The sequence below is a fragment of the Strix aluco genome, chromosome 7, assembly GCF_031877795.1.
Source record: "Strix aluco isolate bStrAlu1 chromosome 7, bStrAlu1.hap1, whole genome shotgun sequence".
In the NCBI taxonomy this organism is placed as follows: Eukaryota; Metazoa; Chordata; class Aves; order Strigiformes; family Strigidae; genus Strix; species Strix aluco.
In genome coordinates, this window is record NC_133937.1 from 22,628,981 (window position 1) to 22,652,432 (window position 23,452).

The window sequence follows — 23,452 nt, forward strand, 5'->3', positions numbered from 1 at the left end:
AATTCCAGACAGCATATACAAATGAAACAAGTGGCTGATTGGGTGTCAAGAATAACAAGTTGACATTTGTTCTCCCCCTGCCCCCCTCAGATATTACCTTTTCACCTGCCATTAGGCTTCAATAAATACCATCAAATCAGTTTTCCAGCTGAGCTTAGCAACATCCTGTCCCTTGAGTAATTTAGGCTATGTGTGAAAGCCTCTTCATATTTCTGTATACCTCTGACTCTGTGCTAAGGCCCTCATCCCTCATTCTTCATGCACTTATTGAAGTTAAATTATTTTGTTCACACCTGACAATGTACTTTATTTGCATCTCATCTTTGATAGTGCATTTTTGTTATATAGAAATGTTCCAGATTTTTTTTTAAAAAGGCAATGGAACCTTTTTCTTTGATTTTTTTTCTTCTCTTCAAAAGTAATTCTCTGTTTGATTTTTCCCCTCCTCCAGAAACAGTGTTAATCATGTAACATCTTCTGCATCTGTGATTCATACTAAGTGTATAATATAACAGTGGGTATTGGTATCAATTCTTTGCCCCTGTGTTAATGAGGTGAGGTCAGACATCATCAGAGCTAGCTAAGGAAATACAATTTCCCCAGCACATGTTGATTTAGCGAGGCCAGACTGTATCTATCAAAGTGTTTGTGTTGAGAGAACTTGCACTAAATCCTGGACCTGCTTCCCTCTCTGGAGGACTTAATGCTTGCAGAGTCTGTTGACACAGCAGGTCTTTGCTCACTTAGAGCACCCTGACTGAAAGGGGTCAAGGAGTACAGTGCAACAACTTCACCAGTGGAGGACAAAGTGTTGACAGCCCAGCATGGTAACTCTTTCCCCCACGCAGCCACCTCTAGAAAACCACAGCTGTGCTCATCTTAGCATAAAAGCTTAAAGGTGCTGCTACATTCCCCTTCTTAAACAATTCAATTTTAGATGCATGGCAGGAAGGTAACACAAGTATGCAACGTAGTAAGTAAACAGATATTCCCTTTTTTGTCCTTACTTGCCTGAGCCAGTCTAATTCCATAAGCTGTTGTTTTCATTTATCTGTTGTATTTTTTTTTCTTTCCTTTTGTTTTCATCTTCTTTTCTTGGAAACCAATATAAGACTGGTGAGGACCTGCTGTTGGGAACAGTAAGTAAAAGTAGAGGTATATGTTTCTTCTGCCTTGGGGAAATAAATTGTCAAAATGTTTAGAATATTTTACAGAGACTGATTAGAATTTCATGGACAAATATTACACAAACCTTAATTTTTATTCCCAGCATGTACTGTTTAGCAAATAACACACTTGTCCAACTTCTAGCAAAGATGTTGCAGCTGCAGTTTTCCTTTCTGTCTTTTCTTGTCTTTGTGAAAATAAATCATCACCACTCTGTGGCAGTAAAACAGAGAGGTATCTCTTCTTATCTTTGGCATTTCTTATAATTGTCAAAATAAATACTCACATCTGTGCAACTTAAATGTGAAATTATGTCTTCCCTTTTTGGAACCAGCAAATACTGACAACAGCAAGCTGTCATCTGAAAAGAAAACAAACAAGGTGAAATTTATGCTAAAAATTCTGTATCACTCAGAAAAACAGAGCTACCATCCCTGAAACTCAATCTGCACCTTTACAAAGGAGGCTACTGAGGTTTTGAAGTTATGATAAAAGTGACCATGACATTCATGTTACTGAGTTGCTGAGACAGATAGTACCAAATAATATCTTAGCTCCCTAAAAGCGCTAAACGCAGACCTAAAGCAAAAAAATCTAATAGTTGCCACCATGGGCTGCCCACTGAAAACATATTAGAATTGTTAGGGTTTCTGCATAAAAATTTACAGAAAGGACTGCCTTGAGATCTAAGTGTATTGATAAAGAAAACACCTGGAGGGAGGAGATCTGGCTCCACCAGGAGGGGTTCAGGACACCTGTGAAAGAAAGCACATTGGAAACTTGTGGCTTAACAATGAAGACGACAAAGAAGTTTTCAGTAGATCACTGGGGCTGGCCTAAACAAAAGTATTAAGATCTGAGTAATTAGTGTAGGAAATAAAGTTGTACACTGGTCTGAGTACATGATTCATAGTACTTGATGGTGAAAGTGCTTCATACTCAGATTCTTACACCATTACAGCAAATAGGGTTCTGCAGATCTTCTGCACAAAGATCTGTTTAAATGTTATCCATTTTAAATGCCTCAAGGAAGGGTTTGTTTTGCTTGTATATTGCTAGATGCAAAACTGCTTAATCCTGTTTGATGTCTCTGAACACTGCTGCAGTAAGGCCATTCAAAAATAATTGATACGTGTTTATGGATTGCTTCTTACATTCATTAAGACTTTCACACATTCATTTTCACACACATCAAAGAAAAGCCTTGACAATACCGTTCAGGCTACACTGCTTGTTCGAATGACTGGCAGAGAAGCGGTACTGGCTGATCTAATATAATAGGCAAGCACCTTACACACACAGATAGGCCAAAACAGAGCTCATTTACTGAAATATCTTGACCCACTATTGTCAAGAACAGAATGCTGCCATTGATGTGGCAAGAACAAAGATGGTTTACCAGCTGTTTATTTTTTTTCCCTTTCAGAGTGATGCGTCTTTTCCATGTCACAGAGATGTGGCAGGCTGTTGTCTACCAGCCCTCAAAGCTGCCCTGAGCTCCTCGTCCAGTCTCTGCAGCCCCACAAGTAGCTTCTCTGTCACCACCACCCCAGGTCTTTGTAACTCATCAGATAGCAAGGCCAGAAACATGCCGAGAAGGCATTATTGTATCTCGGTCATCCATTGTAAACCATGTGATCTCTTTGGTAGAAATAAGCCACAAATCCCCAGACACACCTGGCACAAGCTGCACCAGGGGCAGACCCTGTAAGCAGGGATGTACCAGGAGTTGGCAGCATCAATGCCTTGGCCTTGGTTAGAGCATTTTTGCCTCATTAAGAATTCAGGGCTCCACATACCCCACAGATTTCCCTTTGTGAACGTTTAGCCCAGTTTGAAGAAAGAGAAAGCAGAGGACTCCCAGCCCAGCCGAGGCCCTGGAGTGCCACCCGAAGTTGGATGGGAATCGCAGACCTGCTGTTTTATAAGTCCCTGGACAGAAAAAACCCTCGTGGTAATTACCACCTGTAATTTACAAATTCTGTGCTATTTATCAATGGTAGAATGGCATTTGTGCTTTTTTTAACAGCTCTACACAATGAATATGTATTTGGTTACTGGTCTGTTACGATTCCTCAGACCTTTTGCATGTTGGGGGTATTTCTGGCATGGCAGCTCGGGGCTTTATTTCACATTTTTTTAGCTAACAGAGGAAAGAGAAGACCTTTCAATAACTAGAAAGGGTTCCTTTTTTTTTTTTTTTTTTTTTTTTTTTTTATTGACAGTGTTCAGATGGAGCTCAACTAGTTTAACGGTAGTGCTTCAGTCCAGCAAGGTTACTGCTCCACCTGGTGGGTACAATCCGGGGCTCTGCGCAGAGCGGTGTGCCGCGGCCTGCTCTGCTTCGGCTGGGTAGAGTGGCAAAGAGCCGGGTTTGATCTTCCTCAGAACTAGGTTTGAGCTTCCTCAGAGCCCCGCCTGAGACCTGAGCAATTCACCACAGAGCCGTTCCCCTGGCTCACCGCAGCCCTCTGGTGCAGCACCTCCGACCGAGGAGTGCCCGCGGGGATGTGAAACACGCTCCTCGCGGGCTGCTGCCGTTCTGGAGATGCAGCTGGCGCGTACCGCCGGGCCCGGCCGGCCCGGGACGGCTGGGGACTACAAGCCCCAGGCTGCCGCGGGCCGCCGGGGCGGGGCGGGTGCCGTGCCCGGCTGCGGCCCGCCCCGCCGCTGCGCACAGCATGGCCGGCTTCGCCGACCTGAACCTCCCGCAGGGGCCGGACAAGAAGGCCCTGCAGAGCCTGCTGGAGGCCGCGGCGCACTGTGAGTCGGTGTCCCGGGCGCGGGGAGGGCGGCAGGGCCGGCCCGGGGCTCGGGCTGCGGTGCGGAGCCGGTGGGCCTGAGCTGGGAAGGGCTGGGCCCGGCCGGGAGGGCAGCGGGACGCGAGCGGCAGCCCCGCCGGGCCGGCGTGGGCACGGCGTGAGTCTCCGGGCGGAGGTGTCCCTCCCTGGGGGCGAAACCTCGCCGGCGGCTTCCCCGGCGGGTCGCGTTCCCCTCGCTCCTCTCCGCTCTCCCCGCTCGACTTGCGCTTTCCTGCGAGTGGGGTGACCAGGACCGAGGTCTTCCCAGTGCTGAGCAGCAAGGAGAGCTCCTGTTGCGTCCTGTGGGCTCTGCCTCTGCCCCTTTATTCCAGTGTAACAGGGGTTTTTTTCCCAACGTGGACACACTTTTCCAGCTGCAGTTTCTTACGGCCTAAGTCTTTTCTCTGCAGCACTGCTGTACAGCCAGGTGCTGCCCGTCCAGTGTTGGGGCGTGATTTCTCTTTGGCAAGTGCACCATCTTCCTCTGATCCCTGCGGGACCAGACCTTTTTGTCGGCATCATTTTGAATGCTCACCTTGCCTTCTATAGCAGTATCTCTCCCAGCTCTGTGTTGTCTGCTGTTTTAACAACTGTCCTGAATGCCCTTAACCATATTCTCTAAAGAAAGTCATCAACAGGACCAAACTAGGGCAAAATGTCTGGGGACCCCAACCCTGAGCATTCATGCTCATAAAGCTCTGCCATCAAGTAAATGTTGTCAGAGCTGGGTGTATTAAGAGGCAAATGGAACTTTTTTTATTTTAAGGTATTTTTTTGGTGAACTAATCTTCAGAAAAAAATAATGTGAAAAGTAAATATGCATGTGGTTATTAATGTTGAGACATTTAGGTGATAAGTGTTTAAGAGGTTTCTGTTTGGATTTGTTTCCATTTGTTTACTGGACAAGATATTCTTACTATGTGTTTACTTTTTCAGTGGGATATTCTGCAGTTGCTCTTAATCATGTCATCGATTTTAAAGAAAAGAAACAGGTAATTTTTGTTGAGGTTATTTGTTCTTAGAGTGTTTTCTCTTGTAAACCTACATGCCTTATTACATGTTCCCAGATAGCTTTATCTGCAGAATGTCCAACTAGACGCAAGTACAAATGTCTGCATTTGTAATGGATCTCCTGTTTTATAGTTCAGTATAATTGCCCCAGAGTTAACTTTTAATATGGTCTGTGTATTGTCCCTGGGAAATATTTTATTAGCATGGCAAATGTCTTTAGGATTGGAACACAGCTTTTGTTTACAATATAAACTTAATCCTTGACATTTTGAGTAACTTTGTTTTGTTCTCTTTTAAGGAAATTGTCAAGCCAGTATCTCCTTCAGAGTTGTTTCCATCTTTGCCTATTGTACAAGTATGTCTATGTACATGATATATATTATTATTCTGAGTTTTTTAGCTTGGTGTGTATGTATATGTGATTTTGTGTATTCCATGTTAATCAAAAAAGATAAATTTGTCCATTGTTTGATTGTGAAAACTCCCAGCATCAGAACAATACACTCGCATTAGAGTAGGCTCTATTCATTATTTTAGAAATTATTAAATCGCTTCATGTGAATTTCAAATCTTCTTGTAGTTGAATAATTACAGTATAAATACATGTAGTTGAATAATTAGAGGAGCAAGGCACCATTTTCTTTTTATAGCGGACAGAGTAAAAGTCACCACAATTTTTTGCTCTGGAGCTTTTTAAGTCTTTTGTATTACTTCTTTTTTGTAGGGGACATCTAAAAGAATTAAAGTCTTAACCCGACTAACACTTGTTGTTTCTGATCCTTCCCACTGTAATCTCTTGGTAAGTACTTTTAGTATATTAATTTTCCAATTTCTATTTCCTTTTCTCAATGAACAAATGAAACTTGGGAAATTGTATGGGGAGAACTTTGTGGATTTTATAGGACTCTCAGCAGTGGTTTCTCAGGTCATATCTTTAGCAAACAACGTGATTGTGAAGAGATACAGACTTATAAGACTGGATATGGCTTCTGTTAATCACTTGTCAATGTGGGACAACAGTTCTGTTCCTCTGTTCTTTTCTTTGATTTCTGGACTTCTGTGCGTAAACCAGAAGACCATGAACAAGCCCTGTGTCTGTTTTAGTGCTATGTGATCGAAGCAAAAGGTGTAAGTGGGTGTGTGGGACAAGCCTCAAAATGAGAATGAATGACTTCCCAGTGTGGCTCACAGCAGAGACAACCTATGTAACTGGGTGATTATTAGCTTTGTTCTAGTACTTTAAAGTGAAAAAGGGATTTTATTCTCATTATTTTGGTCGTAATCATTGTGTATAGCTTTGGTGTCTGTCAGAATTTAAGTTAGTAATTGTTTCCTCCTTTTGTAGAGATCAACATCTGCAAATATAAGGTTATATGACATCATAGCAGTGTTTCCGAAGACTGAGAAACTATTCCATGTAAGTATAATCATCTGATCTGTAATGCTCATTCAGTAACTTTTATTGCCTTGGGCTAGTTTGAGTACATACTTTGTTTTGCTTTATTTCCCATTTTTTACAGGCCTGCAGGTCATGGGGATAATTAAGCAACATAGGCTGCCTGGTCAGTTGATAAACTGAGAAGGCTGGGAGGGATTAAAGGAGGCTGCAAGGCCTTGAGGTGACTGGTTAAAGTCTGAAACATCTACTTGATGAATGGACTTGTGTGCCCCTGCACTGTGGTTTCCTTTGTGTGTCTTGTACTCTACTGAGTACTTCTCTCTAGTGAGAAGAAACAACATCTATCTTTTTTCTAATATATATGTATATATACATATATACATACGCACACTATTAGCATGTAGAAAACTTCTGTCTTGAACTTCAACTTCTCAAAGTGACAGCTTTCCCAAAACACGTTTGCTATGTTCTGTTAGCACTAATTGTTCCTGGTCTCTGAAATGCCAGGGAAAGTGGGAGGATTTTAAAGCAGAACTAACATGGTTCTGAGAGTTACCGTCTTCCTTTTAGTATTAGGTCTCTTGGAAATTCACCCAAATTAATAGCTGATATCTCTTTCTTCATTTTTTCCTTTTATTTCTTTATTTGAAATCAAAAGAGGAGCAAGAGCTTACAAGACAGCTAGTTCTGTTGTCATAGCATCTTGTGAACAGATAAAGTAAACTTTGTGTGGTTTGAGCCCAGAGTCTTAAAAGCCCATGGCTTAAAAACACCTTCTCCCACCCCTCCCTTCCTCCCAGGCTCACTTTTGCTCCTGATTTCTCTACCTTCTCCCTGCCTCAGCAGTGCAGGGCACAGGGAATGGGGTTACATTCAGTCCTGCTGCTCCTTCCTCCTCGGGGAGGACTCCTCACATTCTTCCTCTGCTCCAGCGTGGCGTCCCTCTCATGGGAGACAGTCCTCCACAAACTTTCTCTGACGTTTGTCCTTCCCAAAGGATGCATTCTTTCCAAGATGCTCCAGTGTGGGTCCCCCCCAACATGTTGCAATCTTCTCGGCACCAAACTACAACAGCGGGGGCTGGTTCTTCCCACAAAGTCCTGTCCTTCTACGGGCGCAGCCACCTGCTCCGGTGTGGGATCCTCCATGAGCTGCAGGTGGGCGTCTGCTCCACCAGTGACCTCCACGAGTGGCAGGGTGCGGCCCTGCTGTCTCACACAGGCAGCAGGGCGGGTCTCTGCTCTGGCGCACCTCTCCCTCCCCCTTCCTACTCCTTTCTTCCACTGATTTTTGGTGTTGGTATAGGTGTCCTTCTTGTAACTCCCTCTCACAACTCTCACTCCTCCTTTCAGGTTCCCCTTCTTAAATACGTTATTGCAGAGGCACAGCCATCATCACTAATTGGCTTGGCCTTGGCCAGAGGCAGGTCTGACTTGGAGCTAGGGGTGTGTTGAGAAGCTTCTCACAGGGGACCACCACTGCAGCCCCCTCCCCTGCTACCAAAACCCACGTACACAAAAGCCCAGCACAAATTTCCAAAATTAAACATGCCTGCTTAAACATAACAGCCCTTGCTCCATTGCTGGATTTCTGGTTTTGTTTTGTTTTGAGTGTTTTGGATGCTCAAGTTGAGTGAAAGAAGCTGCACTTCTGTGACTTCATGATATGTTTGTTACTTTGCCTGCCGAGAAAACCATTGAGGCTGTAGAAAAGTAGAGCAGCCTCAGGGGAAATACTTGAAGGGCAGACAGTCATTTTCTCACTCTAAGATTTTATCCTGGCTGTTCAGAGCAAACTTGCAACTGAAAACTGCCTCCACAAAATTTGTGTTACTGAACAGATGCTGATGTTTGTAGCAGTGGTACTACTCTGAGTATGCTAGTGAGAGAAAATAGTGGGTGTGAATCATTTCCAAAACCTTAGTTAGGACTCATTTGTGACCTTAGCCCAATGCTGTTGTTTCTCATGTTGTTTTAGCTTAGTAGAAATACAAAAACCCCAATACTTTGTCACTTCTATGATTTTAGAAAAACAAGGTGTTGCAACTGTGTTTGACCATGAACTGGCTTGGTCCGTTTCTGGTGTTTGACTGAAGAAGACATTTATTATTTAGAGGTGATACCTACAGTGATGTGCAGTAATTCTTCAGCTGTTAACTAACAGCACCAAGTATCATATTGTCTTTCGACTTTTATCCATAGCTGCTATATCTTGAATAGACCCTTTCTACCAGAAAAATGCCTAGTTTTAAAACACCATCCGAGGCAGTATGATCTCAGCTTGGCTTGTTGGGTCATAAGTGTTCGTTATCTCTGTCTCTCTTGTACTTGAGAAGAATTTAATCAAAAATACTTGGTAACAGCTGATGTGAGTGGTCTGATCAAGTGGAGCATCTGGAAGTAAGTTATCTTTTTGTCAGGATGTTTTTCTTACAAAACGCAAAATTGTGATGTCTGACCTGTTGCAAGCTCATAAAAAATAACATTAACTCTGAACTGGAAGGGTAGGTGAAAGCATCGCATCTCTGTTAGCCTTGGTAGGCAGCAAACAGGCATGGAGTTTAAAGCAGTGTGAAGAAGGCACAGGGACACCAAAAGCAAATGTGACTCTTTGGAGGAATGCCAGAATTTACTTTCAAAGAGAGCTTGTCAGTATAAAACTGAGTCTGTTTTGGGTTTTTTTTAAATAAGTTAAAGCTGTTTTCTAGTATTGCTGAGTACCTGGTTTGACACATTAAAATGATATGCTTCTGTTTTGTTTTTCTAAATTATTTCTCCTCCTTTTGGAAAACTTTTCCAAGCAAAGTACAAAGCAAGAGGCTGTAGAAGAAGGTGAACTTCAAAGAATTTTTTTAGCAGAAGATTTCAAGCATTAATTATAACAGTTGCAGCTTAATGAAGCTCGTTTCTGACTGCTTTATTTCCCTTGTAAGATTTTAGGACTCTTGGGGGTGTGAGAGAGGCAAATAGTTGTAAAATACTTTTGAGGGCCACTCTCCACCTCTTTCTTTTGGTCTCTGGCAACAATGTAAAATCTCAGTTCTCAAGTGAGGTCAATTCATTTATCATGTGTTAAACAAGCATCTGAAGCCAGGTAATCAGCAGGGGCATGCTGTTGTTTTGGGGGAAAGGGGCTCTCCCTGATTTAAGGGTGGGTATTTTTTTATTTTCAGCCATTATTGTGAGTTCTGCTGCAGTTGGAAATCCAGTTGTGACAGTGTTTAAACTGGCATAAACAGGCATTCGTTTCTGCAGGTCTCTGCTCTGCTGGAGGAGCTGCTTGCTTAGCTGCATGGCAGTTTGGTTTGAGGAATACACCTTTGGCTGAAAAGTAATCAGAGTTTGTGCCAAGTTATTTTGCAGGCAGATCTGCTCCCCTGCTCTGATTCAGCATTCAGCCACGCAGATAGTTGTGCCAACACAAAGAGGATGGCTGTGCTCTAGACAGGCCAATGCAGACAGTGACACTCTAGCAGTTGATGGACAGTCTTTTAGGATGGAAGCACGATTGTCGATGAGACCATGTTCATTGCTTCCATGCTGGCAGCACTTTGAGCTGGGGAGGGAACCCAAACATGTTTCTTGCAAACAGCATGAGGTGAAAGACTTCATCCTTACATGTTCACGTTCAGGGCATATTTGTATGTTTGTCTTTCGTGTAAAGATTTTAGGTTTTCTACCTCTGTGGAGAGTTGTGTCAATTTTGTAGAGGTATCAACAGGGAGTCTGGCACAAGTGATGTTACATGTGGAGTTTCAGCGTATACCTCTGGCTTTTACAACTTGTGGATCTTTTATTGTTAAGGATAAAGCCTTTTAGGGTGGATCTTGCACCACAAATTAACTTTATATTTTAAAATTGGCTGTTGGTAACTCATCGCTATCTCGAGAGCATCATCTTTCTTACCAACAATTTGGCACTTGGATTATTCTTCATAGAACAGGTTTTGTCATCTTTTTGTAAAAGAAATACATGACCATTGGAGATGTGCTCTAATTTTACCATGGCCCAAAACCAGTCTGTGCACTCTTGTCATGAGCCAGAGAAGCTTTTCTGTGACTGAGTGTGGCAGTGATATGTACTGAAAAATGTACTCAGATCCTCCAAATAATTCGTCTTCAGGGGTATGAGGAAGCTGTGCTTGCCAAGATAATTGTAGAGCATGCTCCTCCTTTAAGTCTCCCAAGAGGATTGTTTTGGGCTGCAACAGGAATATCCTCTTTGTGCCAGTAATAAGGTCTGTGCCTGTTGCTTTTCAAAAATTTTGCTTTTTAAGATTTCTGTTTTAATGATATTAGTTAGTTCTGCCTGCTGTTTGTAAGCAATTAACAGATGACCAGTATCTAAAAAACACTTGCTTATATAAGTCTGAGGATGTAGTGCAAAGCCAAATTTCAATGTTTATTCCTAAAATGCTTGCAGGCCATCCAAGCAGTGGCAAATTTATTTATTTCTGGCTGTTTGGAGTTTCCCAGTAGATGGGGCTCTTGCCTGCGGTGCGGCCGGGCAGGCGCTGGGCTGTGCAACTGCTGCATATCATTTTCTGTATGAAGTTTTTGCACTTCAGATACTTTCAGCAGGCAGGCTAACCTTAACTTGCCTGCGTGTGTGACTTGTCCAGGAGCCAAAGCTAGGCTGTACATTGGAGTGTTTGGAGAAATCTCCTCTCCAACTTTCCATGCAGTGCAGGAATTCCTCCTGATGGGGAAGTATGACTCTTGATTTTGCTTTTCCTCGGTGGTGTTGTCTGGAATGTTCTTGTCGCTGTAATCTTGTAGATACCCTGCCATTTGGGTCACTCCCTTTCACACTGTGCTTAATTTGCAGAATGGAAAAGAGTTTTCCAGTGTTTCTGAAGCTGATAGGAAGGCATGTTATCACATAGGGCAACTTGCATGTTTCTGATGTGTATTCTTGCTTTCCTTCATTTTCAGCTTTTTCTCTTCCTGAATTTCCTATGGCCTCACTGACATCTTTTCTAGGACATGATTCAGCACTATTTGCTCTGTGGATGCTCCCATAAATCACCTCTGTCTAGATGGTAGCTTGACTCCATGTAAGAAAAGGAGTAAAACTGACTGTAGTAGGGCTAAACTTACACATGCAAGTCTAATTCAATGCAATAGATTCCAGCTCTGTCCTGCCTAACAGAGTTGGTAGGGCATGAAGATAAGTTTAGTCTGAATGGCTTGGTAGAGACATTTTAACATCAAAAACCTTGTGGTTTGCTGGATCTTTGAATTGCCTGCATGTGTGCTGTGGCTCACCTGTCTAGGAGGGGGTGCTATCAATAGCTAAGAAACATTCCTAAAGCTGGGCCTCTGCTCTCATCTCCATCCAAATTTCCTGTGAACAGACTAGTAGAAGACTGGTTTACAAAGCAATAGCCTGCCCTGCGTTAGAGTAGCCCAGCCCTGGGACTCCCCACAACCCCCACTGCTTTTGTGCCGGTACGAGGAGGAATGAATGGTTGGCGCCTGGCCCAGGTGTATTTGGTGCTGTTGCTGGCAGGTTTCTGAATGCAGAGAGTTCCCCTATGTTAAAATTCCTTTTAAACTTCTTCAGCCTATTTTATCTTCCTTGTTACAACACTGCTTACAGACATTAATCTGGCCCTGTGTAATCATCTTTATGGGGTAGGCATATACAATTCTTATATACGTTGTGTGCGTGAGATTACATATAAATCAAGGGCTCCCTTTTATGTGCACTTGATTTTCTCTATGTCAGTGTGGAGATTCTCCGCCCTTTGTTCATTCCTTCCATCTTTCAATTCAAGCTGTAAATTGTGGTGTGAGTTCAAAGCTAAACTTTTAAACTATAACCTTCAGTGCCGTCTTCAGACTCCACCAGAGACATGGCTTTCAGGAAGGACTGCACATTCTCCACCCAGCCAAAAAAGTGAGGCCCTGAGGATCAGCCTCCAGTACTGGGCATGAGGCACCACCAGTTACTGTCTAACATTCTGCTTTTCTTTCAGTCTTTTCTCAGTTGCTTCTGGTAAAAATAATTAATCCTGAAAACAGTTGCTACACTGGAATTAAAGAGTGGTGGGGTAAGGGGCTGTTCCTGGGCTGTTCCAGTTGTAAACAGAGGTTGTCCTTCATTAGCTGCAAGTTCTTTTGCCAAAAGCCAGCATTGCTTCTGCATGTCCTGTGTCGGATAAAAACAAAGCAGTAAGTCTTGCCTTTGGGTTGGTCATTATTTTATTGGAAAAGTAGTTCTGTAAGTGAGAGACAGCTTGGATTTTAATCCCACAATGCTCAAGCTGTGCACCTGTAGGCCTGCTGTTTTACTGATAGGCAAGGCATAGCACCTCTTCATTTTAAAACTGAACTCACCCTGGAGAGACATTTGTTGCATTAAGAAATGAGGGAGAATATTAGTGCACCTAAAGTTGGTTATGCATTTTTTGGCATATTTAATAATCTGTTCCTGTTTCATTGCTGTAGATCGCTTGCACAACTCTAGATGTGGATCTGGTATGCATAAATGTAACAGAAAAGCTGCCATTCTACTTCCGAAGGCCCCCTGTGAATATGGTAAATTTACATCTAAATTGTTTTCTTGCTGTTAAACTCTGTATTTAATACCAGTCTGAGTTGAATTCCCTACCATTTCCCTCCTACCATTCCCATCCAAGTGGTTCTTTTATTTTCTTGCATGATGTATAGTGTTGTTTCAGATGTCCTTCACTTCAAGGCCTCCACTGCAGTATTTAATGCACAGTGATGTATTCTTTTTCTCCTTCCTGTCCTCTACTTAAGAAGGCAGAAATGGTGTTTCCAAGGAATGGAAACAGAGCCTTAAGGCCACTACTATGATAAGCAGTGAGATGTGGTGTGGTTGCTGACTAAGCTGCTTCCCAAACCAAAAGTGGTACAGCTGTGTCAGAATAGATAAACAGCCCTGTGATTTAAAAGACAGGAGAATGTGAGTGACAGTGTTAATTTGGGAAAAGGATGTCATGCCAGCTATTTGGAGGACAACTGTATTGGATCCATACTTAGACAAAGGAATGTCTTGGTAAATGAACTAAATATGGAATTGCTAAATATCTGGGACACAAGATGACTATCAGCATGGATCAAATATTTTGCTAATACAATTCTGCCCACTGTTAGTGGTTTGCCAGAAAGCTTAATCTGAACATGCTCTTAGGTGAACAATTTTTTTCCTCTGAGTATATGTCAAGGTTTATTCCACATGGGCATTCTTGGTTGATGTAGTCCTTAGTGCATAAAAATTTAAATTTAGAATTTGCTAGAAATCCTTCCTGTTCTACAGAAAGTTTGTCCTAGAATGAAAATTAAAAATTAATTAGAATGAATCCTGAAACAGAATGAAAGTAATACTTTGGAATTTACTATAGATTTGGAATTCCAGCATTCCATTTGGAATAACAATTTTTTATAAAGTGTTGTTTGAAAGTACCCTAGCTGCCTAAAACTCCAGCAGCCTGACCCAGCTGAGGAGCTGGGTGGCTCTTGGAGCCCTGTGTTTGGAGACATTTTCCTTACAAGCTACTTCACAGCTTCCACACTCACAGCTTCAAGGTAGTCTGTCAGTCAGACTGGTTTTGTGCATCCTGGGGCAGTCAGTTTTGGTTGTTGTGATGCCAGACAGGCAGATTGGCAGGCAGCTGAAGTGGTGGGCATGAGGTTAAAAATCTGCTTGACTGGAAGTTGATGTATTGCCATCACCTGCTTTGGTTTTGATAAATTCAGGCTTCTCTTCTTGTTTGCAGGTGTCGGACAAGTTCTGTGTAAAACATTTGATGTGTACATAGCTTCTGTTGTGCTTGCATGCAGAGGTCATGCATGGGTGGGAGCTGGATTAATTCCATCTGTATTTAGTTACTCGACTCTCTTACAGTATTAACATTGCAGCATTTTTAAATAATATATGTATAAAGCATAGAGTGACATTTCAGGTGAATGTAGTATAGGCCATGGAACAAAGAGCTCCTAGCTTTGAATTGTGTCTTTATGACTAGCTCACTGTGTCCTATAGCAAGTTGCTTAACCTTTCTCAGTGTGTTTGCAAAAACAAGAATACTAGGCTTTTGGTGAGGTACTTTGACAGGTAGTAAAGGATTTTAAAGCAGCTGAAAATACAATCAGTGTTGCTATTTGGAACCTCTTCTGTGACTCATTGTTACTTAACATTGTCACAAATACCAGAGTGTGCTGTGAGACAGGAGAGAAGGGTCTTCATTGCTGTTTTTATGCAAGAACAGGTTTTTCATCTGCAAGATGTGGGTACTGTGGGAAGTGATGATCTTCCTTACAGCAGGCTGTGGGGCTAGGGGAGGAGAGTCCTCAAAATTTCAAGACTTGTTTCTGACCAGCAGCAGTTACCTGTCTCCTCAACTCTGTGATAATGGAAAGCCAATTATAAATAAGAAGTGGCTGATTTTGTTAAACTTCATTTATCTCTCATCCCAAGATTCCAGTACACATATTTGGTATACAGTGAAACCTTCCCTCCCGCCCCTTTCATGCTATGCTGTGTTCTTGCTGGAACAATTCCGCCTTAATTTTTTCATATATAACACAGTTAAGCTGAGAATAAGCTACATCAATAATAGACAGCAGTTGTTAGATTGTTATGCTTCTCTCCTTTTGATTTTTGATCACTCTCTTTCATGTGAAGGCAATAGATCGAGGCATTTACTTTGAACTTCTTTACACGCCTGCCATCAAAGACTCCACAATGAGAAGATACACAATTTCAAATGCGATCAGCCTGATGCAGATCTGCAAAGGGAAGGTAAGCTCTCAAAGTGAAAGCAGCTAATTAAGTCAGTTCAAATTCTTCTGGAGTTGTACAGACTGAGCCATTTTAAATGAGTTTGATGCTGGGGTTTCTGAAGCTGTGACACAATCTTTGCCTACTAATACAAGGACACAATTATTCTAGCTCCAGATACTTCCAGCCATGCACCACTGCATGCTTTCTTCTTAAGTTGTCAAACTGTTAGATTCTTTTTTCAGAACAACCTAGCTGCCGTTATGATATGCAATACCCAAAACAAAAAGGAGGGGGGGGTGGGGGAAGTGCTAGAGATCTAAGGTTTGCATTAGAACTGAAGTCCATGCATATCTTTACCCCATTTCATATTTCTGATTGACCAAAATCTCTTTTTTGATAGTATACCTTGAATATGGGGGATAGAAAATAATAAGAAAAAAGTAGAAATCTTGTTTTGTTAAACAGTTAGTAAATTCCTAGCGTACAAAACAAACCCAACAGCTACCTGGCTATCAGCCAGGACTGCAGTCAGATCAACTGCATTCTTCCCTGCTACTGAAACCCAAGGAAGAAGTAATGCTTGCAGCTGAGATGCCTGTAATCCATTGCTTTCATACCTTACCTCCTTCCAGGCTACCAGGCTAAGCTGCCTGTCATGCTGGGTCCTCTCAGGCCATGTTTTTTTTAACAGGGAAGCATATCATAATATATATCCAAGTTAAAAGAGATTGTGGCTCCCACCACCTTTATTGGAAATGGCCTTTGCCACACTTAACTAGTCCAGAGAAGCCAAAATTGACATTACCCTGCAAATCTAGTCTGAAGTGGGATATACAGCTTGGAAGGCCAATTAAAAGCAGATCAGTCTTTATCTCAGTTCCCCTCAGACATGGCAGCCTATTTTATAGGACAGCAGAGCGGGTCAGACAGATTAATTCCCTTGGTGCTACAGAAGAAAGTGAGTATTTGCACAGCCTTTCCTGAGAAGTCCAGCTCTGGGAGTTAATTGCACAAAATACTAACTTGGAGCAGATGTACAAACACACAAACCCCCTTTCCTTTGGGATTCTGTTTTACCAGTGCTCCTCTTTCCTCTGTGCAGTTAAAGATATGTTTCTCATGTGGTTGTTGATTTGGAGAACACTAGTTGAGTTGGCGTCACAAACAGTGAGATGTTTGGGCACTCAGTCTGTGCACAGTGCCTTTTCTTTCTGCATCTGTCAATCTAGTGCATCGTCTGTGCCTGGAAGGTAAATCAGCTGGAGCTGGGCATGACAAGTTGTTGTTAGGCACTGGACGAGCTGGGAGAGGACTGCTAGTTTGTCTTTACTTCTTGCCATTATTTTTTGCCTCCAGGCTCAGTACATGGTGGTCTAGCAGAGATGGTTATTAGCCCTCACTGGCAGTTCGCCTCCATCAGTTATGTAAAGGCCTTTCTTCAGCGAGACATGGGATGGCTGGTCCATAGGCTGCTTGCTTGGCACCTGGCACGCAGCTCTCCCCTTCTGTAACCTATAGTTGCTGAACTTGTAGCAGCTTTTGGATCCTTTTGTTCCTCCTCTGTTGTAGTAGAGCAGAGAAACTTCTAGAAATTTACTGGTGTCCTCAGAGCTGGCATTGAGCAGAGTCCTTAAGACATGTTAAAATGTGCAGGGAATGAGGGAGGGACACACCTGCCTTGCCAGACAGAAGGTGTGCATTAGCCACAGTCCCTCACCTCCCATGTTTTGGTAACTGAGTGTGGGTACTGTGCCTGGAGCAGTGTAGTGAACAGCTGCTGCTTCTTTACCTGGGGAGATAATGTTTTGCCTTTGGGTTCTTTCCTTTAGCCCTTCCCTTGGATTTGCCTTTGCCTGTCTCTCCTTCACTTGTTAGCAGTGCTTTTCTTGTCTGCTCTTGTCTCCTCCCATCTTACCCATCCCCTAACTGCAAGTCAGTTGCCTTTGAACCAGACGGAGCATATCTCCAGTGCACAGCAGTGAACCACGATCCCGCACTGGTTCAAGATGGCTCACACAGCTGCTCTGGGACCTTCTCCAAGCCTGGGAGACAGGCATTGGTTGCTACAGCTCAGAGCAGGAGATGAATTTTCCCAGCAAACTCTTGCAGTCAGCACCACTGAAGCTGAAAAGCCCCCTTGGGATCTGTAGTGCAGTCATTTTAAAGGTGAACTATGCAGAAAGAAATATCCTAGGCTCCATCATAACGTGTGCTGTTAAGTCACTTTGATGTATGTATTGCTCCTGCTTCTGGCTTTCCTTATGCTAAGGCAGAGTTGTCTGTTCCATCCTTTCCTCCTCAGCACATGAGGAAACCTTGGGCACAGTGTGAACATGCAGTCATTTCCATGCAAATAGCTCTTTTATGTGTTGAGTTCCAGCTGCACAGAGCACTTTCTTCCAGTGTCAGCCCTGCTCTTTGTGCCGGGGAGGTGGCAGGACAAGCAAAGCAGTGTGGGAAGGGATCAAAAGCCCCACCTCATAACCGAAGGTGGTGAGATGTGTTGATGGTACTGATGTCAGAGAGGGAAAGTCTTTTGCTGCCTCGGTACAATTCTCATTCCCACCCCCTCAAGCAGGAATTCCCAAAGCCTTTTATTCAGTATAATGAAAGGTGCAAGAAATCTTTGCTGCTGCAAAGTTTCCACCTGTGCAAAACAGTCTCCCCCTGGGTGAGCATCCTTGGAGGTTTAACATCAGAATGCTGGCAGCTGAGCTGTGGTATCTGCCAGCCCCAAGCAGTCACGTACCTGTTATGCAGAAACCTTTGGGAGAGAAGGAAGAAGGATGTGTCTCTGCCTGGTGATTTTCATGGGGGTGCCAGTATTACGGGAAGTGAGTGTATAGCATGCATTGGCAGCCACTGCCTAGCTGCAGACAGATTTCCAGAACCAGTGTGTGTTTAAGGCCGACATGAATGCTGAGGTTGGGGTTGAGTTGTACCGCAACACAGAGTAGGCTGAAAATTTGGGAGCACCAGACTGTCTAAAGGCACTATCTGTAAGCTGCTTCTGGGGTATCCTGGAGTCTAAGTCCATTTCGGTTACAGCTCAGGCCATGTTGTCATTTGTGTGGGGTCTCTTTCAGCTAGTGTAAATAAAGGAGGGTGCTTCTTAACAGTCTGTGCAACTCTGCATTTCTTCTTTACCCTAAGGTCCCTTTAAAGTCCACTATGAGAGATACAGGCTGATAGGTGCTTGCTTAATGCCATCGCTCTGACATACCACTTAGCCTATCCCTCCAAAAGATGCAGTGCTTATTCAACTCACATCTGTATGAGAGGTTTGTAACTGTGAGGGAGCACTTGTCCCTGTGCCCCTCTCTCTCTAGGGGGCAGGGAGATGACTTGGGTTTATTCATGTCCCCAAATTAAGATCCACACACTGCTAGAGTTCACTTCATCTGAGGGCATCAGATACTCTGATGTTTAATTGGGCTTTGAGCCTGAACTTAGTTAATGCTTATGAAGTCTTTGCTGCTTGCTGATTTTTTTTCATTTCTTGATGCTGTCTGACAGATGAACGTTTGTTCTCTTTTGTTTTCCAGAACATTGTTATATCTAGTGGAGCTGAAAGGGTAAGTCTCAGATTTTTTTTGAAGTCAGAACAATTTGAGGATTTATCTGTGGCTGAAAATACAGCTTTAATTATATATTAAACATACAAAAATTGTAATTTTAAATATGATTGCCATCTTGTGAGTTTTTTAAATCAGTTTTACCAAAGAATTGTATTATGGGGTTTGGGGCTTTTTTTTTTTTTTGTTTGATTGGGTGGGGGTTTTTTTGCTGCTGTGGTATTTTCCAAGACAGTTTTCTCCCAAATGGGGACTCTGTTTTCCAAAATAATAGTATTTACTTGATTTCCTAGTGCATCTTCAGTAGCTTGCTGTTATACAGCATTTAATCTTGCTTTTCTGATAGCCCTGTCCTGCCTGCTCACACTCTTGTCAGCCCGTGAGAGAAGTGCATGCACGTGTCCAACCTTCTTTGTTTTGTTTTAGCCTCTAGAACTACGAGGTCCGTACGATGTGGCTAATCTGTATCCTTTTTCCAAGTCAAAGACAGCAGTTAATAGTAACACATGAAAGTTCAAAGTGGTTTTGAAATACTTCCATCCTTTACACTCCTTGAACTTTACACGGTGATGCTTGTTGGCAACCAATTCAGTGACAGGGCTCTGAGTAGGTGCAGAAGGAGCAACAGATCTTGGTCATGGGGTGGCATGAGCAATCACTGTAAATAATAATGCCTGTGTTCAGCTACAGGTATGTTTTGTTGTGCTATGCATTGATACTGTGTGGGTGTAAGCGGAGAAATTAATAAAACCCATACAAATTCTATGGACACTGTGAACTGAACCAGAAAATATGATCTCCAAGGTGCCACATCTTTGGTAGAAGAAGGGATAAAATTATATTAAGAAAGAAAAAGTTCCTATCTTAGTGCTGGTTGCTTCTGGTCTGAATTTTCCAGTCCTTAGTTACATATCTACTGTTAAGTAAGTGGCTGTGTTTTAGAAACCAAGGAGAGTACCTTTTCTCCCCTTTTAGGAATTCAGATACATTTTCACTATTGCCCCCTCCCCACCCCACAAGCACGTATCTGGACTGTCCATTGAAGGGGAGGAGTGTGCTCTGAGTGGTGAGAACTGTGTGGGAGGGTGTGTGGCCTGGGAGGATTTTATGTGCAGTGTTTCCTTCCCTTTTAAAAAGAGCAGTCAGGCTCAACCCCAATTAACATACGTAATCTGGTGTCATCCCTGTCAAGGTGGCTGGGAACTTTCCAGCGTAATGCTTTTGTTTCAGCCAGTGTCATTTCCCTAAAACTGAAATTTTCAATGGGGTATTTTTTTTGCTTGATTATGCATATAAAAATGTTCCCGTGTTGACAGACTTTTATTTTCAAAAGTACAGCTTCTTGCCTGGAAAAAGCAACATTGCCAGGAGCTTTCCAGGAGGGCTGGGAAATTGCAGCCAGGAGAATTGAGTGCCTCAGTGCCCTGCCTCTGGGTAACCTTATGCAAAATGTCACTGTGAGTTACAGCTTTGCTAATTCCCAGTTACTTGTAAGCAAACCTAACATGCAGACAGATTTTCCTATTCTGTTTGTTCCTTTCTGTGCATTTTGATCCTGAGCAAAGGTGACAGAGGTTTGCTGTTTGGCCTGTCAGAAGGCGAAGCCAAGGCAGCTGTGTCTACCAACTGCAGAGCCACCATGCTTCATGGAGGTAAGTGAAAAGCACATGCAAACTCGTCTACATAACACGTGCATTGGTTAAACTAAGTTTGTGTTAATGCATATTTTCCAAAAGGTCTGAGACCTTATAGAGCAAGTCAGCTTAGGGTTTTAGCTCCCATTGTTGCCATGTTAGCAAATGAACTGATGGTGCTGTTTGTACTGGAGTACTTGCTTAACCACATTAACAAGGCAAAAACTGTTTAGCCAAAACACAGATCTGCCCATTGTGCTTTGTAATGAAACTGTCCCTTGTTTCAAAAAGGGTTGAATGCTGATCTCGGTGACACCAGTAGAAACTACATCATTGACTTCAAGAAAATCAGGATCTATGTGTTTTGTGTTTACCCTCTTGCAGCATGATTGCAGAAGGAACCTTTGCCACATCCCTTTCTGATGCTTCATTATGTGGTCTATTTCTGACCTGCTCTTCAATGTGGACCATTTCAAACGATGCAAAATCAAGTACCCTGAGTGCTTGCTGCTTAGAAAAAAAAAGTTTCATGTAGTGTACAATGGCTTGAAGTGTTTTGGTGAAGCAAAACTTGCTTCCTTATTCTCTCAGCAGAGACAGCTTACAGTAGCTGTCTTCTACTTGCCTGTTTTTAATATTAAGAAAGTGGAAATTTAACTTGTGGCCCCTTGCACTGGAAATCAAAAGCTTTCCTGGTGTCAGTGCAGCAAAGAGATGACACAGTTTGTGTTCCAGCAATCAGTTTAGGCCTTTGCTTTCCACTGTAGCACCAATTTCTACATCTCTACCCTCCCTTTCACATGATTATTTATTGGTTCTTAGTGTTTCTTGATTTTTGTTATTTATTCTGATGGCAGTTTAACTTTGTGACTGAGCAGTCGCATCTAGCTCTTAATTTCTGCCTCTGTCAAGATTTGTTGGGTAGGTATGATTTCTGGACACCTCCCAACAACCTGAGTTGCTTTAAGTTTCAAACACACAGTATGATTTGGTTTGCATTTCTTGTTTTAGCAGAGGTGAGGCTTGAACCTGCTATAATTCACAGCAAGTAGCTTTGATCTCTTGGAGAGGGCATTTCTGCGAACAGGGTCCTCCCTCAGCCTGCTACTTATCTACATAGAGACAGTGTGTTGGAAGAGTTTTTGTCAAGTTTATGTGGAATTTCTTGACTGTCGTCTGTCTGTCTTGTGAAATTAAATAACAGATGTCATTTCCCTGTCCTGCAAAGAATACTAGCCCAGAATAAGTCAATATATTTTGGCAAAGTTCTTGCTGAGCCTCTTTGCTAACAGAGTATTTGTATGGAATCTCTTCTACCTCAAATTTTGTAGTGAAGCCTCCCACCAGTAGTTGTGAAGTTGGATTGGGCTCACTAGGTTGTTTGGCAAACATGTGAGGAGTTTGATAACATCACACGGTAGTATTTTATGGTAATGCTGAGGGTTCTGTAAATAAAATATTTTTAATACCATAAAGCCACTTACGTGGTATGTATAGGGGAGCCTCTGCCAACATAGCTGTGCCAGCATAGTCTGTTTAAGAATCCTGGGGTATGTGAATACATTTTTAATATATTTAAGAACAGTATGTTTTGCTCAGAAGTGCTTTTGACAGTGCTTCAAGAATGTGGCCTTCTGTGACTACAGAACTGATTAAACCTGGTTTCCTATGGTTTTGTGTGTCTGTAACCCCTCAACCTCTGCTGACTTCAATTTTCCTAATGTTTGCTGTAATTCTACACCCACCATCAGATTTCCCTTTAGTTTTCCCACTCCATAATGCAGTGTATCTCCAGCTCCTGCCCATGCAGGTTGCTTACCTGCTACATATAATAACTGGCTGGCTGCTAAACATGTTGAACTGTGCTTTGGGGCATGGACATCTGAAATGAGTATGCATTAAATGCATTAGTGTCACTTTATTTGAGGTACTGCAGCTTCTACTTGTATATTCCAGAAACTCGGAAGAGTGCCTGTGGGGTAGTGTACACAGTGAAGAAGCCTCGGAAGGTTGAGGAGGAAGAAACAACACTGCCAGCCTGCAAAAAAGCTAAGACTCAAGCTTGAGGACTGAACCAGTTGTCAACAGGAGCCTCCATCCCATCTTTACCCAGTGTTGAGTCTTCCACCATGCTCCAGCCAGCCCAGTTTCTCCCTTACTACTTTATTTAGCCTGGAGAAAAATTATTTTTCTGGTGTTCAAGTGGGGAAGCTGTGGGAATGAGACTGCCGAGTGGTAGTTCACCATATCTGAAAGGTCGTGCTGGGCTTCTGACCAAGGTCAGGAGACTGTCTGTCCACCCTGTCTTAGGTCTTCTGGAGTTAGTGCAAATTTAACACAATGTTTCTAACATATGGAAATTTTCAGTTGTACAAACGCATTCCTTTTTTATTAAAAATGGTTTTAAGAACACATGCCTTCAAAATCTAGCTCTCATGGTTTCTCAAGTTCTAAACACATCCCTGTACTAAACCTTACAACCGCAAGCCAGTAGATGAAGCTTACCTTCAGTGGCCTGTGAAGAATAATAGTGCAGTAAAAAAACCAACTCTGTTTCCCATTCTGTTTCATCATCAATAGTTATAAAGAAGATCCCAGGATCTGTCACTTGCTAGGAGATATCTTGGATTTATGTTACAGTAGGACTGACTGACCTGACCTGGCAGACGCACATCCCAAAGGCCATCCCTGTCCTGCAGTTCTTAAAACCAAACAGTAACATGAGATTGTTACTGCAGATGGGAAGGAAGAGCCCAAGGTTACTCTGAATGTGTGCTCAGCATGCTATGTTGCAGTTGCAGCATAACAGCTGTCTCACCTAGGCCTGAGCAGTCTCCACGTCACATCATTTTTACTGCATCATTTTCTTCTTTATGTCCTGGTCTGGCAGTGTTGTCTATGAAAGTGTTCATTTTGCTGTCTCCTGCCTTTCCATTTGCCTTCCTGTTAATGCCTCAATAAACCTAATCTGGCTGCCAAAAAAGCAATCATAACAGATCTATAATCAGCAGAGCATTTTCAGAGCTCTTTCAAATGTTAGCTGAAGTTTGGTTTTTTTGATTAAACTGATATAAAAATTATGTAAGCTAGTATATTCAAGATACTCTTGAGC

At 42.6% G+C, this 23,452-nt stretch overlaps 1 protein-coding gene across 3 annotated transcripts; it reads left to right on the top strand.

Annotated features, from left to right (window-relative positions):
* The first annotated feature begins 3,800 nt into the window (after nt 1–3,800).
* Nucleotides 3,801–22,752, top strand: RPP30 (ribonuclease P/MRP subunit p30). Of its 3 annotated transcripts, none has more exons than XM_074830907.1 (11): nt 3,801–3,930; nt 4,905–4,960; nt 5,278–5,334; nt 5,704–5,778; nt 6,325–6,396; nt 12,830–12,919; nt 15,033–15,149; nt 18,677–18,706; nt 19,133–19,170; nt 20,240–20,358; nt 22,297–22,752. In XM_074830907.1, exons 1-11 carry the CDS (start codon nt 3,849–3,851, stop codon nt 22,404–22,406), a joined length of 846 nt encoding a protein of 281 aa, XP_074687008.1. In that variant the 5' UTR covers nt 3,801–3,848; the 3' UTR covers nt 22,407–22,752. The 3 variants fall into 3 exon arrangements, with proteins under 3 accessions (XP_074687008.1, XP_074687009.1, XP_074687010.1); XM_074830908.1 differs by having other exon boundaries at nt 20,279–20,358; XM_074830909.1 differs by lacking the exons at nt 20,240–20,358; nt 22,297–22,752 and having other exon boundaries at nt 19,053–19,164.
* The last annotated feature ends 700 nt before the right edge of the window (nt 22,753–23,452 follow it).